The sequence below is a fragment of the Microtus ochrogaster genome, unplaced genomic scaffold (genome assembly GCF_000317375.1).
Source record: "Microtus ochrogaster isolate Prairie Vole_2 unplaced genomic scaffold, MicOch1.0 UNK1, whole genome shotgun sequence".
Lineage (NCBI taxonomy): Eukaryota > Metazoa > Chordata > Mammalia > Rodentia > Cricetidae > Microtus > Microtus ochrogaster.
The window spans coordinates 6,851,402-6,866,528 of record NW_004949099.1 but is presented as its reverse complement, the minus strand read 5'-3'; the positions used below and the strand labels follow the sequence as shown (position 1 = coordinate 6,866,528).

The window sequence follows — 15,127 nt, the reverse complement described above, 5'->3', positions numbered from 1 at the left end:
TGATCTGCAACCAAGTGCTTTGCTCAGGGGGGCCTTAATACAGTAGACTTTCAAGAGCGATATTTTGTTTGGATGAGAGTGATATATGTAGGCTTTAGAAGGGGAAGAGAAGAGGAACCCAGGGCATCAATTATAGTCTCTTGTTGAACCTGCAAAAGCAACTTTAAATGCTTAGCGAATTGAAGTCTCTTGTACATACTCATTTGAATAGGTCTCACAACCCCCACTGCTTGTATGCTTTCTCATCGTGGTTTAAGGTACTTTCTTGAAAATAACAAGATTCGATTTCTTCGAAAACATTCTGTGCTTATTGCTCAGCCTTCTCTCTGGAGATCAGATTCAGCAGGCGCTCTCCAGTTGTCTCCTTCTCTGATGCCATGGTGACTCATGCCAATGACTCCTAGGGATCAGTAGAAACCAGGCTCAAGGTGGGTGGCCTCGGAAAGAATTCCTCCAGCTTTGGATGCAGCCCTATTAAACGTCGGAAGAGTTGAGGGTTTTCTACTTCAATGTTCTAGTGGGAATCCCTCTAGAAACCTGGATGTTCCTTGAATGTCCTTTCAATGACATCATTGCTCTCTATACTCGTGTTCCACTTTACAAAAGAATCAGCGTAGCGCATCGTTCCCCAGCACAGTTGCCTTGTCCCTCTCGAGGCTTGTGTCATAAAGAAACATCTGGGTTTTGCTTGTTGGCTTTAATTTGGCAATCAAAGAATCGGCGCTCTGTCTTCCTCTGGCTTCTGTCGGGGATCATGTTCAAGGCAGTATGTCATTCTTGTCATCCCGCCTAATGGTTTCTAAGTGGCCATTATCATCTTCTGACTTCCAGCCCTTTTGTTTTTGGAGCTATTCAGTCCATGCGAAGCCCGCAGCTAACATTCTTTAAGATGCCACACTAATTAGGTTGTCCTCTTGTAGACTTTCATGCTCTGTTACTCTTCATTCTGTTCCTTGGCCTTTTCTTATCTACTTATCTAATGCATTTTCCCCAGAATATTAAGCTCAGGGCATGTCAGCGCCCTACATCTTAAAGGCTAATTTATTCACTAAAGAGATGAATGAAAGAATCTTTGGCTCTTTATTGGTAAACACAGACTGAGTTTTACTACAATATCCAGGAGAAGCCTAAAACTGGTTATAAAGAGAGGATGGTTAGGCCTAAAGACTTTTTTGTTTGTTTGTTTGTTTGTTTGTTTAGCAGACATAGATTAAAAAGTATTATCAAAGTGCCTCCCTAGAAAGAAACACACCCATCGGTTCAAGACAATCACTCAGAATTCATTTGTAGGGGTAAATTATAAGAAGAGGAAAGACCTGAACATCACTAGAGCCACTGACTGATGGAGAAAGATGATCTGCATGATCGCTAATTATCCCGTGGTAAACAAAAATATTCCTAAGACAACGGTATTAGCAAAAGTAATGAGCGCTCACTTACTACAGTACTTAAATTTTATATCTGGTCTCTCTGTTTTCTGCTAATAGCTATCTTGTCTTCAAGGTCTGAAGAATAATTAGAACAGTTTTTCATCATGTCAAAATGTCTGATGATAAGACACACTGAAAGTTGGCACAGGACTCTACCATACTTAATAATCCTTCCCCAAATGCAGTGTTTTGAGATGGAAAGTGGTGGTTTCATTTCTGGATCCTTCAAAATCTGGAAGCTGTAAAGAAAGTTTACTTTAAAAAAAGATCCTCGCTAAAGTCTTAAAGGATTTCTTTTTCCCTCAAACATTCATGTCTAATTTGTTTGGATGATCTTGACCAAGAGCTAAGGGATGTTGATGAAATTTTAAGACAGAAATTGCCTTTGGGTTCTTGAGTCAGCCTATGCTATGAAGGCTTGGTGCTCTCCTGGGACCAAAGCCTTGCAGAGAAGAGTTTGCCAGGATTATGCCAATCCTCTAGGAAGCCCTCTCCCCATCTCTAAAATGATGGGGAAAGACATATTAGATTGAAAGTAATACTTCCTTCATTCATCTGTCCAGTTCATTCGTCATCACTCCCGAGCCACCAGCCTTTTTCTCAGCTTAACACCTTTGGGGTCAGGAGGGGCCTTACAGACCGTGGTGGCTTGATTTACTTCCTTACCGACGTAATACGGAACAGAATGGTGCCTTGGAGTCATAGGAATTAATTTTCAAGTGATCTCTGTCTGCAAATGTAGAAATGAAGCTGGCAGTTTGCCCTGAGAGTCAGCCGCCATTCTTGAGGTTGACTTTCCCTGTAGTGAGAAGGAAGGCAGCCTGATTGTGGTGCTGGCTGCGGGAGCATCTCCCGCGGTCTCTGGAAATGGTGGTAACTATGCAGCTGAGAAATTAAGGAAATGACCCTATGGTGGTGGTGAGAAAGTGTTGCTTTAGCACTTTCTGTTCTCTTGGTTCTTAGGGGTTTTAGTTTAGCCATGAGCCTTGATGGTGCACCACTGCCTGGGTGTGAGCTTCCTGCCCAGCTTTCTCTGGTCTAGCGCTGTGTCTAGCAGTCATGGCGGCACTGGGTTTTAAAATTAGGATCCCAGTTCTAATCCACAGCGCATTGCCACATTGCCTTGCCAAATTTGATTTTGATTCGAATTCTTTTTTTTTTTTCTTCTCCTTCAGTTAAGGTAATTGTCTCTGTTCTTCATTTTATTTATTTGTGGAATACCTTGAAAAGGCTTATTAGGAAATAAAAATTATTTTATAAAAGATGCTTTGTATGCTGCTGGTGACCCAACAAGAGGTAATTCTGTATCACATGAGACAATTAGCAATGTCTGGAGATAAGGGAAAAACGTGCCCAAGCGTCTACAGCACTCAGAGCATCCCTGCAAACAAAGAAGCGCATTGCTGAGACCCTTATATAGAATTCAGCCTATGGGATGCACTTAGTGAAAGACTAGTGGCTGATGTTATTATTTATGAAAGTTGATTTATATACCCATTTTCAAGTTAGTTCCCGCCCTAAAATAAATGGTATCATTGTAATAGTAGGAGAGATTGTGTGTGGGAGGGGGGTATCCTTTCTAGTTTTTCAAGTATCTGTTGATTCCCCAAACATGAGGAATTTCACAGAACTTTTTTGTTTGTTTGTTTGCTTTGTTCTTTAAATCTACATTAGTGTCAAGTTCTGCTTAAGCCAGTGAGTTCTGCAGTCTGGCTTCGCACAGCAGGGAACTCAAAGAGATGGGGCCTGGCTCCCAGCTCAGCAGTCTGCCATGAAAACATCTCCTTTGACACCCTTTCAAACAGCCTGGCCTGCCAGGATGATGGGAGGGGCACATCGTAAGGGCGCGCAGATGTCCTCTGCCTTGGAACTAAAAAGTTCACTGTGCCTCACCAGATGCAGGACTGTGCTGGGGACATTCTACTGTTGGTTTTTCCTCAGGGATTCAGCACAAATCTCTCAGAATTTATCAAAAAAGCAGCTGTCTCTATACATAAATTGTTGTCTCTCATGGACCAGCGCAGAATGAAACATGCTTGTAGCGTACCTCATTCTGCGCAGATATGACAACTGCGTTATCTAGAAAGGCAGGGTTTGCTCTGTACTCTTTATTGAAGGCATGGTGGTTGTTTTTAATTAATAAAAGGCCATTTCAAAGTTGCCTTCAATTTTATGATAATCAGAAGCCAGAACAACATACTATATGATAAAAAATTTCCTGCACCCCATTAGTCTTATGCAGAATTATGAAACATTATAAGAAATGATTATTAAAACCATAGCTACTGGTGACTCTTAGTACCTTCCCTTCGTCACACTTTGGGGTTTGGTGGCCTGGGGAAATAGCTCAGCAGGAAAACACATGCTCTGCCAGCATGAGTTTAGATTCCTGGCACCCAGGTCAGAATCTGAGTGCACGCCCTTGTAGTCCCATTGCAGGGGAGGCAGAGCTAAAAAGGTCTCTGGTGCTCGTTGGCCAGCCAGTGTAAGCTGTGAGCTCTGTGTCCAGGGAAAGACCCTTCCTCAATAAACAGAGTGGAGAACTTCTGGAGACCATACCCCACACTGACTAGGGGGCACCATACACATGCCCGCAGACAACAAAGGAGTTTTCATTTATTCAACAGCCACATCAGTGCTCAATGCTCTAAAGCTCTTTCCCATCTTCTCTGTTGTGAAAACTTGATGTGACCTTTCAACTTCCATCAGCTTTGTTTCAAAGTCCAGTGTGCTTACATGATTATCCTCTTTATATTTCTGGTTGCACATTGTTCTAGATGTGTACTCTTGGTTTTAAGAGTCCAGATTCGACTATCCAGAACTCTTTGGCTGTCGTCGATGACATTTGAATGTTTCTGTCACTTACTGGGTAACTCTGCTCCCAGTCTTTTCCGGTACCGCCAGCGTGAAGCATTACTCACGTAGACCCTGTGAACATTAAGTGGCTCTTGTCTGGGGACAAAGCCATTTGTGGCATTTAAGAGTCCTTGCCTTCTCCCAGAACATAATGACTTTAAAGTCTGGTTTCTTGTGGGTCACAAGCTCATTCAATTCAATTAATCCAATTAAACCCAAACAATAGCAGCAATGTTGGGACGAAGCATTGTCTTCGGCTCGCTTTGATGTGAGCTACTCCCCGGCATAGATTTTTCTGAAACAATGGGATTTCGCAAGCTGCCTTCTAAGTAAAGCTTAAGCTGCAGAAGCATCCACTTGGGTGTACATCTTGACAGAATTTCCATCATTTGCAGAGCACCTTGAATTTTCCTACCAGTAAATCGGACAAGCGTGCAATCGCAGTAAGGAGCCTGGTTTTGTTCTAAGAAAAGACTTCCTCTTGGCTCTAAGGCATGAATGTCTGATAACTTTGTTTTCTCAGCACCAGGCAAATTAATAGAGATTGAGTTATACCCCCCCTCAAAATTGCTAATAACCTGTAATAACTAAGTGCATTATTATGCAGTTCTTTCTAATCAAAGGTTGCCTTTGGTTTCTGATCGCCAAAACTGTAATAAAGACAATAATTCTTGGCTTGCCCATAAGTGAGATTATGCAACCAGCAATGAGGAAACCATTAAAAAATTAATTTAGGAGAAAGTTAATTCATGTTTTGCAACTTGGTCAACAAAATGTTTCATCATGATTAATGGGAATTTTTCAAGGACTGAAAACATTAAGCCTGAGGAAATTATTTTTCCTTATTAGCTTTTATTCTTCATCTATTCATTTGAGATTATAAGTAGGCAGAGATTCTTAAGAGAAGTCCAAGATTTAAACAAACAAACAACAAGCAAAGTAATGTTCTGTCTCCAGAAATAGAAACTAGAAACAAACCTAAAGGGGCGGGAGAGTATCATTCTACTTGTATGGCCTTAATCACCAATGGTTGGTTCTCTGCGGCTTGGACTCTAGAACTGTCTCTCTGTTTTCACAAGCCGTACACCTTCCACGCTATGGAAGTCATGCACCATTTTTTGTTTGTTTGTTTGTTTCAATGTAGTAGCGTTACTTCTGGGCTGTGCCATTTCCCCGCGGTCTCTCTATCCTCTGTCATCCACTGAGCGCTTTGGTTCATCCCCACTTGGGGCTCCTGCTCCCGCTCCAGGATTGGCAGTGAGTTTCCAGCTTTTAGACATGACCTTTGTGTCCCCCTCCTTGGGAATGAGAAAGCATTCTGACTGCTGTGAAAATCATTGGATTAAGAAAGCATTGCCCTCCTCTGCAACCCACCCCTTCCCGCCCTCCAGCACGAGCCCAAGTGCCTACTTACCGTCCTGTGTCTTCTCAGTGCTCTGTGTCCTGTGGCCAAGGCGTGCAGCAGAGGCATGTGGGCTGTCAGATCGGGACACACAAAACAGCCAGAGAGAGTGAGTGCAGCCCATACACCAGACCCGAGTCGGAGCGTGTCTGTCAAGCCTCACCATGTCCTCTCTACACTTGGAGGGCAGAGCAATGGCAAGAAGTAAGTAGAGCCATGAAGTAAGTGCGCACCTGCCTGCCTGTCACTCCGCCCCCTTGTCAGAATCATATCCGCACCCTATGGAGCCAGCAAAGCCATTGAGCACAGTGGCGTTGCTGGCTCCTTCCCAACAAGTCTGCTGTCAGTCTCTAGGCAATTCCTGTGTATGTCTCCCTGTTTTCTTGAAGGTTCCAGAGCTGTCTTCACTGAAAGGGTGTGTGTGTGTGTGTGTGTGTGTGTGTGTTGGGGGAGTGGAGCTTTAACATGCCTTTGGCCAAGAGTATAAACATAGGGACAATCTTCACAGGAGAGGAGATGGGAGGAATATTTTAATACGTCAGTTTGGATTTGGTTGTTCTGTGTTAATTTAAATAGCCATAAACTGCAAGTCCCAGCCCTTGGGGTAAAACCTAGGCGTTGTTTTCCTCCTTTCTGTGGCACAGACTGTCAGGGAGCACAGATGAGCGCTCATGAGAAACACTCATTAATTAGGGTAGGATTTCCAACAGTTTCAACAATAGGTGAAGTCCAAAGAACTGTCGAGTTAATGCAAGAAGAGGCCAGGCTTATTGGTCCTTTACTCCACAAGTTAATGCTTGACTAAAATAGACGCTGAAGTATCCATTGCTCGAAAGTCTAGTTGCTGGGAGGTGGGGGCAGGGGGAGAGGAGGTGTAAGACATTATGAGAAGGTAACCCCAGTTTGCAGAACAGAATGCTAGACTGTGGTAAGAGGGGAACAGAACTGGGAAAGTAAACGTAGACCTGCTAACATTGGAATGAAATAAAACATGCACCCTGCGTAAGCGGGGAGATGAAGGACTCCCCTGCTCTGAGAGTTGGCTCTCAACTCAAGGCAGTGTGGTTGGGAGGTCATTGGCCTGCACTTGGCACTGCACTGGGAGCTTCTGTCCATCATCTAGCTTTCTCTCCTGAACAGCTGGATGAGGTGAGACTTGGCATCATCCCTTTCGTCAGGTGGTAAAACCAAGGCTCAGACAGACTTTGCCGCGAGCCCCAGGGTCCCACATCTAGCACCTGGAGGCAGTCACACATGATGCTGTTTGTTCTCTTCAGTCTTCGGGATTTTCCCACTGTATTCTGCTCCCCTGGGATCAGTGTCCCAGCCCTGCCCTTCCCTGTGGTGAATCCATTCCTTACCACAGTGATTCTTTAGGAATTCCTCCTTCTCCACCGGCCTAATCTAGGTTTCTCATTTCCCTTCTGGATTTTTCTTGGCTTCTGTCAGACAGTATCAGGGAGAATACCTAAAGCAGTTAAATTTCAGATCAGCTGAACTGGAGCCAGATACGTTATCTATCAGGAACTCGGATGCTAAGAATAATATCAGTTTGGTCCCTATCTCAGCTCTGCCATCAATGGCCCCATGACTCAGAATAAGAATCCTTCTCTCTCTGAGCCTTGGCTTGCCTCCTGGAGGATGGGAATGGTAGAGTTTGTAGGGTTGTTTTGAGGAACTGGGAAAGGCCACTTCTCTGTGCTCAGCTGCAGTCCTGGGATTGGCAGTGTCAGGTAGAGAAGAGGTTACCTCGCCTCCCTGATAGAACTTGCCGCTGTCTTTGGAATTCCTACCTAGGACCTGTCCCTGCCCATTTTCTCCTCCTCATTCCTCACACTGAACTCTATCCTGTGTCCCTGTTCCAGAGATCAGGAAGTGAGAAAGGCTTCCCGGGTGAATCTAAGCTAACTGCTTACCCTGTAGCCAGCGTGCGAGAGTTCAAGAGCCAACCTACAGAGAGAACAAACTCCATTCCCAATTCCTTCTGATTCCCTTAGGGTAAAAAACTGCACAAGAGACATGCCCAGAAGCTTCCGTCTTTGCGTTTACTGTGCAGATGGCCTTTTGAAAGTCTTCCTCAAATGTTGCTATCAAGCTCCATATAAAAAGACCAGAGTGGTGGCGCACACCTGTAATCCCAGCACTCAGGAGGCAGAGGCAGGTGGATCTCTCTGAGTTCCAGGCCAGCTAAGGATATATACTGAGACCCTGTCTTGGAGGAGGAGGACCAGGAGGACAATGACTTGTGGCCTGGTGGGGCTTGTATTTAGGAAATTCAGCAGAGATTAACCATAGTCACAGAGTGAATGGGCTCTGTAAATGCTAAGAAACCAGGTTCCCGGCTTTACCCTTCCTCTACTGTGCTTTCTCGTACGCCCAAGGAGGAGAGTTTTAAGGGGAGCCAGATGGTGAGGGTGGCTGGGAACCCTTAAGGGGCACAGGGTGGGAAAGTGGAGTCCACGGTAGCAGAGGAGAGAGAGGCCCCATCAGACCCTTTGTGTTTCCCACTCGCAAGGCATGGTGGGCCGCTACTCGAGATGTCTGCAAAGCATCAAGACTTAGAGGGAAGGTTGAAAACCACTAGGCAGCTGTCTTAAATTACCACGTCAGGGATGCCACAGCCTCAGTCCTGCTCACCTGCAGCAGGGCTACGCTCAAGACCAAAGATGCTCTCATTAACCAGTAAGTTGGTGCCCAGTGCGTGATGCAGCGCTTCCCCGCCATCTCGTCCCTGTGCGGGGTTGCCTAGGGACACAGGACCTAAGGTTGGTGATAAACACCAGCACAGCCTCCCAGCCAATCAAATGGGACACACCTGAGCGTCATCTTCCAGAAGCGTCTTTCTTTCCTAGCAGGCCTTGGCAACCTCTTCTTGTCCTGTTTGCCTTTTGTCTACACTTGCCCACCTTTTGCTCCCCCTTTGTGTACTATTAAGACTCAGTAGGTTGTTGTCAAGATGAATTTCCTACTAGGCCCGTGAGCAAATGACAGCCCTCTCTCACTAAGAAATAACCAGGGCACCGGAAATGAGAAGCACAGCTTTTGAGTGTTCATCTGCAATGATTATCTGGGCTATTTTATCCAGGATTGCGAACCGCACAATCTCAGGGAGTGCTTTTCCTGTAGCGTCCACCGTGAAAAGCTTCCCTGGGGGTTGTCTAGTTCAGAGGTCCCACACCGATAATACAAAACACAATAGAACGTCGTGTTTACTAAGAAATGAACGAAGCATTTAATGATTATTTTACATGAAATAACCTGTGGAACTATCTCCTTGACTCTTTGATGCATCTGAAGAAACGAGACACTAAGGCAGGTTAGTCCATCAAAGGTCTTGCATGAAAAGCTAGAATTGGAGGCCTGGGGAGCCTGGCCTCTAGAACACAAACTATGAGCCTTTCTGTTCTTGGTCCCTCATGTCAGCATGTCCCTCGCCCAAGTTATTTTATTTCCTTCTTAGTGGTGTCATAGCCTTTTCCTGGAGAGTTGGTTTCAATCTATTGCTTGCTTTCCCGGGTTGCATTCCCACCTGCTTCTAAAGTCACGCTCCTCTGTGCGCTTGGGCAACTCTGACCTACAAACGGTAGGAAGGCTTTGGTGTTGGTGCCTGTCTGTTCAGAGCGATGCCTTTGGCTATGCCAGGGAGAGAGTGGCAGCTGTTTAAGATGGGGGCTTTGTTTTCCAGCATTTAGTATAGTCCCCAGAGGACATAGGATACCAGTGTGTGGTTGGATTTAGGGACCAAGAGACAAAAGCTGTTGTGGGGAGCAGGGATGGGGATGGGCGGGCCAGGCCTCTTCAACTGAAGAATAAAGACATTCCAGTGTCTTCCGGAACAATGTTCCTTAGCCAATGTTCCTTCTGGAAGGGCAGCGGCTGTGTTTTCTTGTCACAAGGCCATGAACATGCTGTGACTTTGCAGAACTGCCTTGCCTGTTGCTGTCTGGCCCAGAACAGGCACTGGGGCCTCTCTAGCGCACATTTCAAATTTAAGAGCATTTATTACACTCAGCTGTAGAACGAGTTCCAAGTTCGTCTCCTTAGACTAGAACCGTTGGAATGAGCAGCAGTTCCTTGGTCAGCTGAGTGATAAGATTTTCATGGTGTTTACAGCAAGGAGTAGAAAGAGCTAGTTGTGTTCGGAGTTAGCCCTTAACCCTTTTGTATACACTGCCTCATTCGCTTATTAAATCATATGTGTCAATCACCTGAAAATTACCAGGCACTGAGCATTCAGAGTGTTTAGTCTTTGTTTTTGTTTGTTTCTTGTTTTTTGACCCCAAACCTCAAATCCTAACCCCTAACCTCAACCTAAGGCTAAATGGCATGGTGGCATGTGCCTACAGTCCTAGCAACAAGAAGGCTGAAGGGTGGTAAGTGGGAAACCAACCAGGACTGTATAGGGAGACCCCAACCAAAAAAGAGCTGAATGGGTAATAACTCAGTGGTAGAGCTTTGGTTGCTTGGCTACCGTGTCAAGACCTTGGATTCAGGCCCTGGTGCTATGGAAAGGGAAACCCTACCCGCTGGAATCCTCACCCCTACGCGTGCTGTTGCTGCTAACCTCCGTCCTTGCAAAACTTGAGAGGTCCTGTTCCCTTCTAACCCTAGCTAACTCACTTCTTCCTTCACCCCTTTTCATCAGCTGCCACATCCCCCACTTTTACACAGGAGGCCCTTGGGATCAAACCTCAGTGGTTACTTAAGGGACATGGGAGACCCCAGGCAAACAGTGGCTTGCTCCCTGGCTGTCAAGCAGGAACAGGGGCTGAGTTAGAAGAATTGGAAGCATCAAGCTGACTGACTCCCAACACAGACCTGTGCCCATTGCAAATGTTAGTCAGATGGGTGGCGAGAGACTTCAAGAACGCGTCCGTAGCAGTGCCTCTGCCTCTTTTTTGAATGACTGCTTTTTCTTTCTTTTAGACAACGGTAGATGAATCCATTTGTCCTAACCTTTCCTTGGGACATAAAAACCCAGCAAATGCAACCCAGTGTTATCCACCCGTTGGGTCTATGATTCATCTGCCCATATGCTTCCTAACACCAGCAATCTGCTGCCAGAAATGACACATCCCTTCATCCTTGGGGAAGGCATCCTTTAAAAGGTAGAACCTGTGAGTGTCTGGTGCTTTTCTTTTCCCCATGGCCAGGGAACTGTGACAAAAGACATGTTTCAAAACAAAAAACAGCTTTATTATAATGTTTAGACCATCAGCCTATGCAAATGGACATGTTGAAAGAAAATAGTACCTTAGGGGTTTATTTTAGGTCTTCCTCACCTCGGATTTTGAAGTGTTTTTCTGATAGTTTCAGCCCCTTTGATGGCATGCATCCTGCAGGACAGTGGATGCACTACCCTGTTGAACCCGACACTCTGATTATTTCCTTTCTGCATCTCACGCATGCTGAAGTTCAGAGGCTGATGCTTTAGTCCTTTACTTGGTTGCTGCTTTTTTAGCTCAGAAAGCCATAATGAAAACCCGGGAAAACCTTCTGCAAGTTGAAATGAGGCTGTTTGAATTTTCCATTTTCTTAGAATAGTCTAGATGATATTTCAGGGCAGGAAGCGTTGTAGATTATTGAAGTCTAGGGGAATGGCATTTACCAACACGGAAGCACCCAGTAGCATGGACTGGGTTTGCTTTCCCCCAGCACTGTGCTAATCTTAAACAGATTCCAGAAGAAAACCTTTGTCATGTGGTTCCCAGAGTGTAAAAGACGCCAATTATTTACCTTGTTTAATTTTAATTCCCAGAAAGTTTTCTTCTGGGTAGATTTTCTCAGTGCAATTCCATGCCGCTGTCAAAACAGATTTTAGAATAGTTAACTATTCTTCAAGACTGGGGAAGAAAATACTTAATGAGCAGAAACTGTTGAGGAACCCTGGCATTTCTGCTGGGATCTGTTACTTATTGACAGTGATTCAGCCTTATGAGGTAGTGCGAATGTACTTTAATATAGCAAGAGTTAGGGCCAGGCGGTGGTGGTGCACGCCTTTAATCCCAGCACTCGGGAGGCAGAGGCAGGAGGATCTCTGTGAGTTCGAGACCAGCCTGGTCTACCAGAGCTAGTTCCAGGACAGGCTCCAAAACCACAGAGAAACCCTGTCTCGAAAAAACAAAAACAAAAACAAAAACAAAAACAAAAAAAAAAGAAAGAGTTAGTTTAGGTTTAGCTGTGATTCTGATGTCCGGAAGTCTTAATTTTCCAAGGAATTATTATTATTTTCTGTGGGTAAATGTTCTTTTTCAGAGATCTGGGTGGTTTCTAACATTCAGCAAAACATTGCAACTCCCCAATTGCTGTCATTTTACTCCAAGGGGAACCAAAAACTCCAGACTCCTGAAGCTTGAACCGGGGAACCAGGCTCAGCTGGTCCCCACTGGTTTGAAGTGGTTCAGCTTCTTCTCATCTCTGAACCACTGTGACTTCAGGTCATATTTATGCCTCTGGATACATGCCAGCTATGGAGATTTGCTTCCAAGCAGAGACTCAGTCGTTCAAGTTTCCAAAGTGAAAACTACTCAGATGACCTAGCAGGTATCTTTTGCCTCCCAAAAGAACAGAGTGACTCATGAAAGACAGGGACCACTGTCATCTGCTCCAACAATTCTATTCCTAGCACAGACTCAGAAGAATCAAATCAAGTGTACAAACTGGCGTCTGAATGTCCATAATAGCATCATTCGTGGTAGTTCAAAGGGAAGCCACCAAATGTCCATTAACAGATAAGTGAGTAAACTAAGTGTGGCATATACATACATTGAGGCTGGATGTATGGATTTACACTGAAGCCCTGAGACATGCTCCAATATGGAAGAACTTTGGAAACACTGTGCTAAGAGAGAGAAGCCTAGCAGAAAAGAGCACATACTGGATATGACCATGAAGTCCCCAGAATAAGCAAATCTATGGATACAGCAAGCATGGTCATAGTTGCTAGGGTCTAGGTTAGAAGGAGGAAAGATGGGTGATTGCTTAATAGAGATAGGATTGGACTGATGAACCTGTTCTACCGTTGTGCTGTAGCAATGGCTGCACAGCGTTGCATTCAGGTCGCTGCACTGACATTTTAAGATGGTTAAGTGGCAAATTTTACGTTCTTTCTTATTTATCATAACTGATGTTTGTGTGTATGTATGTGTGTACACATGTGTGCAATCATGTGTGTGAATGAAAGTATCTGTGAGCCACAGACGTGGTGGTCAGAGGACAAATGTTACTTGTTTGAGAGAGCCTTGTGTTGTTCTCTGCTGTGTGCCCAGCTAGATGACCCTCTACCTTCCAGGATCCTCCTGGCTCATTTCCCATTTCCTCCACAGGGGTGCTGGCATTGCCAGTACTCACACTGTTCCCCCAGATTTTACGGAGGTTCTGGGGATTCAAATTCAGGTCTTCATGCTTGCATGGCAAATGCTTCTACCACTGAGACATCTCCCAGCCCCTGTACCATTCCTTTTTTTTATCATGCATACATTAAAAGACGTGGGTGCATTGGGGAAGACATTTCAGAGTGAAGCTGTATCTCAAACTCAAATGGTTTTGAGGCAAAGCAGATAAAAGAAAATTCCTGCCTGTGCCGGCTAGTTTTATGTCAACTTGACACAGGCTGGAGTCCTCTATAGTATGGGTTATAGGCAAACCCATAGAGCAATTTCTTCATTAATGAATGACGGCAGAGGGTCCAGCCCTTTGTGGGTGGTGGCACTCTCTGGGTTCTATAAGAAAGCAGGCTGAGCAGCCCGTAAGGAGTAAGGCAGTAAGCAGCATCCTCCATGGCTTCTGCATCAGCTCCTGCCTCCAGGTTCCTGCTCTGCTTGAGTTCCTGCCCTCACTGCCTTCAATGATACACAGGGATGTGGAAATCTCAGTGACATAAACCCTTTCCTTTCCAAGTTGCTTTTGAAAATGGTGCTTAATCACAGCAATAGAAACAGTAAATTAGGTACTGCCATTATGGAGAGAGAGAGAGAGAGAGAGAGAGAGAGAGAGAGAGAGAGAGAGACAGAGACAGAGACAGAGAGACAGAGACAGAGAGAGGTCTATAGCCCTCCCTACAGAACTTAAACTGCAGAGTTCTGAAATTTTGGAAGTATGCTAATAACACAGCCAAAGCTGGTGTTTGAGAAGCAGGGGCAGCAGACACCCATCGAGGTAAAGGACTCACACCCCTCATGGCAGCAGCCAGTCTCTTCCCTGAAGTTTTCTGAAGTAATCCAAACTTAGAATATCAAGTGACAGTGATGCTTTGGACAGGCTTTGGTGACAAAGCAGACGGCAGAGGTCTACCTTCCAAGCGAGGTTTGCTGTTGAAATGAAGCCTGCCACTTGTTCTGTTTTCCTTTGCTGGATTATGGGAGGAATCAGGTCTAACAGGGCAAGTGACATAGGCTCCAACAGTCCCAGGTTCTTCACCTATGGGTTGGAGATGAAGGCCTTTGCTCTTTCATGCTGCCCTTTACTGCTCATCCTTTCTGAGAACCAGGGAGGTCCTGATCACGGCCATCCTTGTCCATCAGGACCTACCTTCAGTCGGAACTCGGTGGGTAGCTCTCTAGAATTGAGAGCAGTCCACCTGCCAGACCACACACACCTGAAAATGGCTTCATTGAAGATGGAAAATGGACCCTTTAGGGGTCATGGAATAAAAAATAGACCAAAGCAGCATAATCTGTGAAGACATTATTCTAATTATCTATGGGATGTGATGAACAGCTGGACAGGTGATAACCTTCCTGGCCCTAGAAGTGGTTTGATGCTACCTTGGCAACCGTAAGACATGGTTTCTTTTCTTCTCTTCTCTTTTCCTTCTACCTTTCCTCCTCGCCCTCCACTTCCTTCCTTTTCTTTTTCAGACACCATCTCTCTGTGTAGCCCTGGCTGTCCTAGAACTTACTGTGTAGAACAGGCTAGCTTAAAACTCCAAGATCTGCCTGTCTCTGCCTCCAGAGTGCTGAGATTAAAAGGTGTGTGCCACCATGCCTTGTGTTTGCGCCTTCTTTCTCTTCCTCCACCTTCTTCTTTCTCTTATCTTCTTTCTATTTTCCTTCCTCCCTTTCTCCTCCCATCTCTCATATCTTTCTCTTCCTTCCTCTCTTTTTCCTCCCCTCTCCTTTCCTTCCTATTCTTTTCTTCAGTAATATAGATTAATCCCAGGGTCTTACACATACTAGACAAGTGCTCTGTCCCTGTGCTACATCCCCAGCAATGGATTTAGTGTTTAAATGAATGTTGAATTAAAAAAAAAAACAAAACCTTGAGGGACCATGAGGGGTGCACCCACCCACTGAGACAGTGGAGCTGATCTATTGGGAGCTCACTGAGGCCAGCTGGACTGAGACTGAAAAAGCATGGGATAAAACCGGACTCTCTGAACATGGCAAACAATGAGGGCTGATGAGAAGCCAAGGACAATGGCAAGGGGTTTTGATCCTAC

At 45.2% G+C, this 15,127-nt stretch overlaps 1 protein-coding gene across 1 annotated transcript in view; it reads left to right on the top strand.

Moving 5' to 3' along the window:
- Adamts9 (ADAM metallopeptidase with thrombospondin type 1 motif 9) overlaps window positions 1-15,127 on the top strand; it is a 168,257-nt gene that overhangs the window by 111,779 nt on the left and 41,351 nt on the right. Inside the window, exon 30 of the mRNA XM_005364905.3 lies at window positions 5,719-5,892. Within this exon, the coding sequence (XP_005364962.1) occupies window positions 5,719-5,892 (174 nt within the window). The remainder of the gene's footprint in view (window positions 1-5,718; window positions 5,893-15,127) is intronic.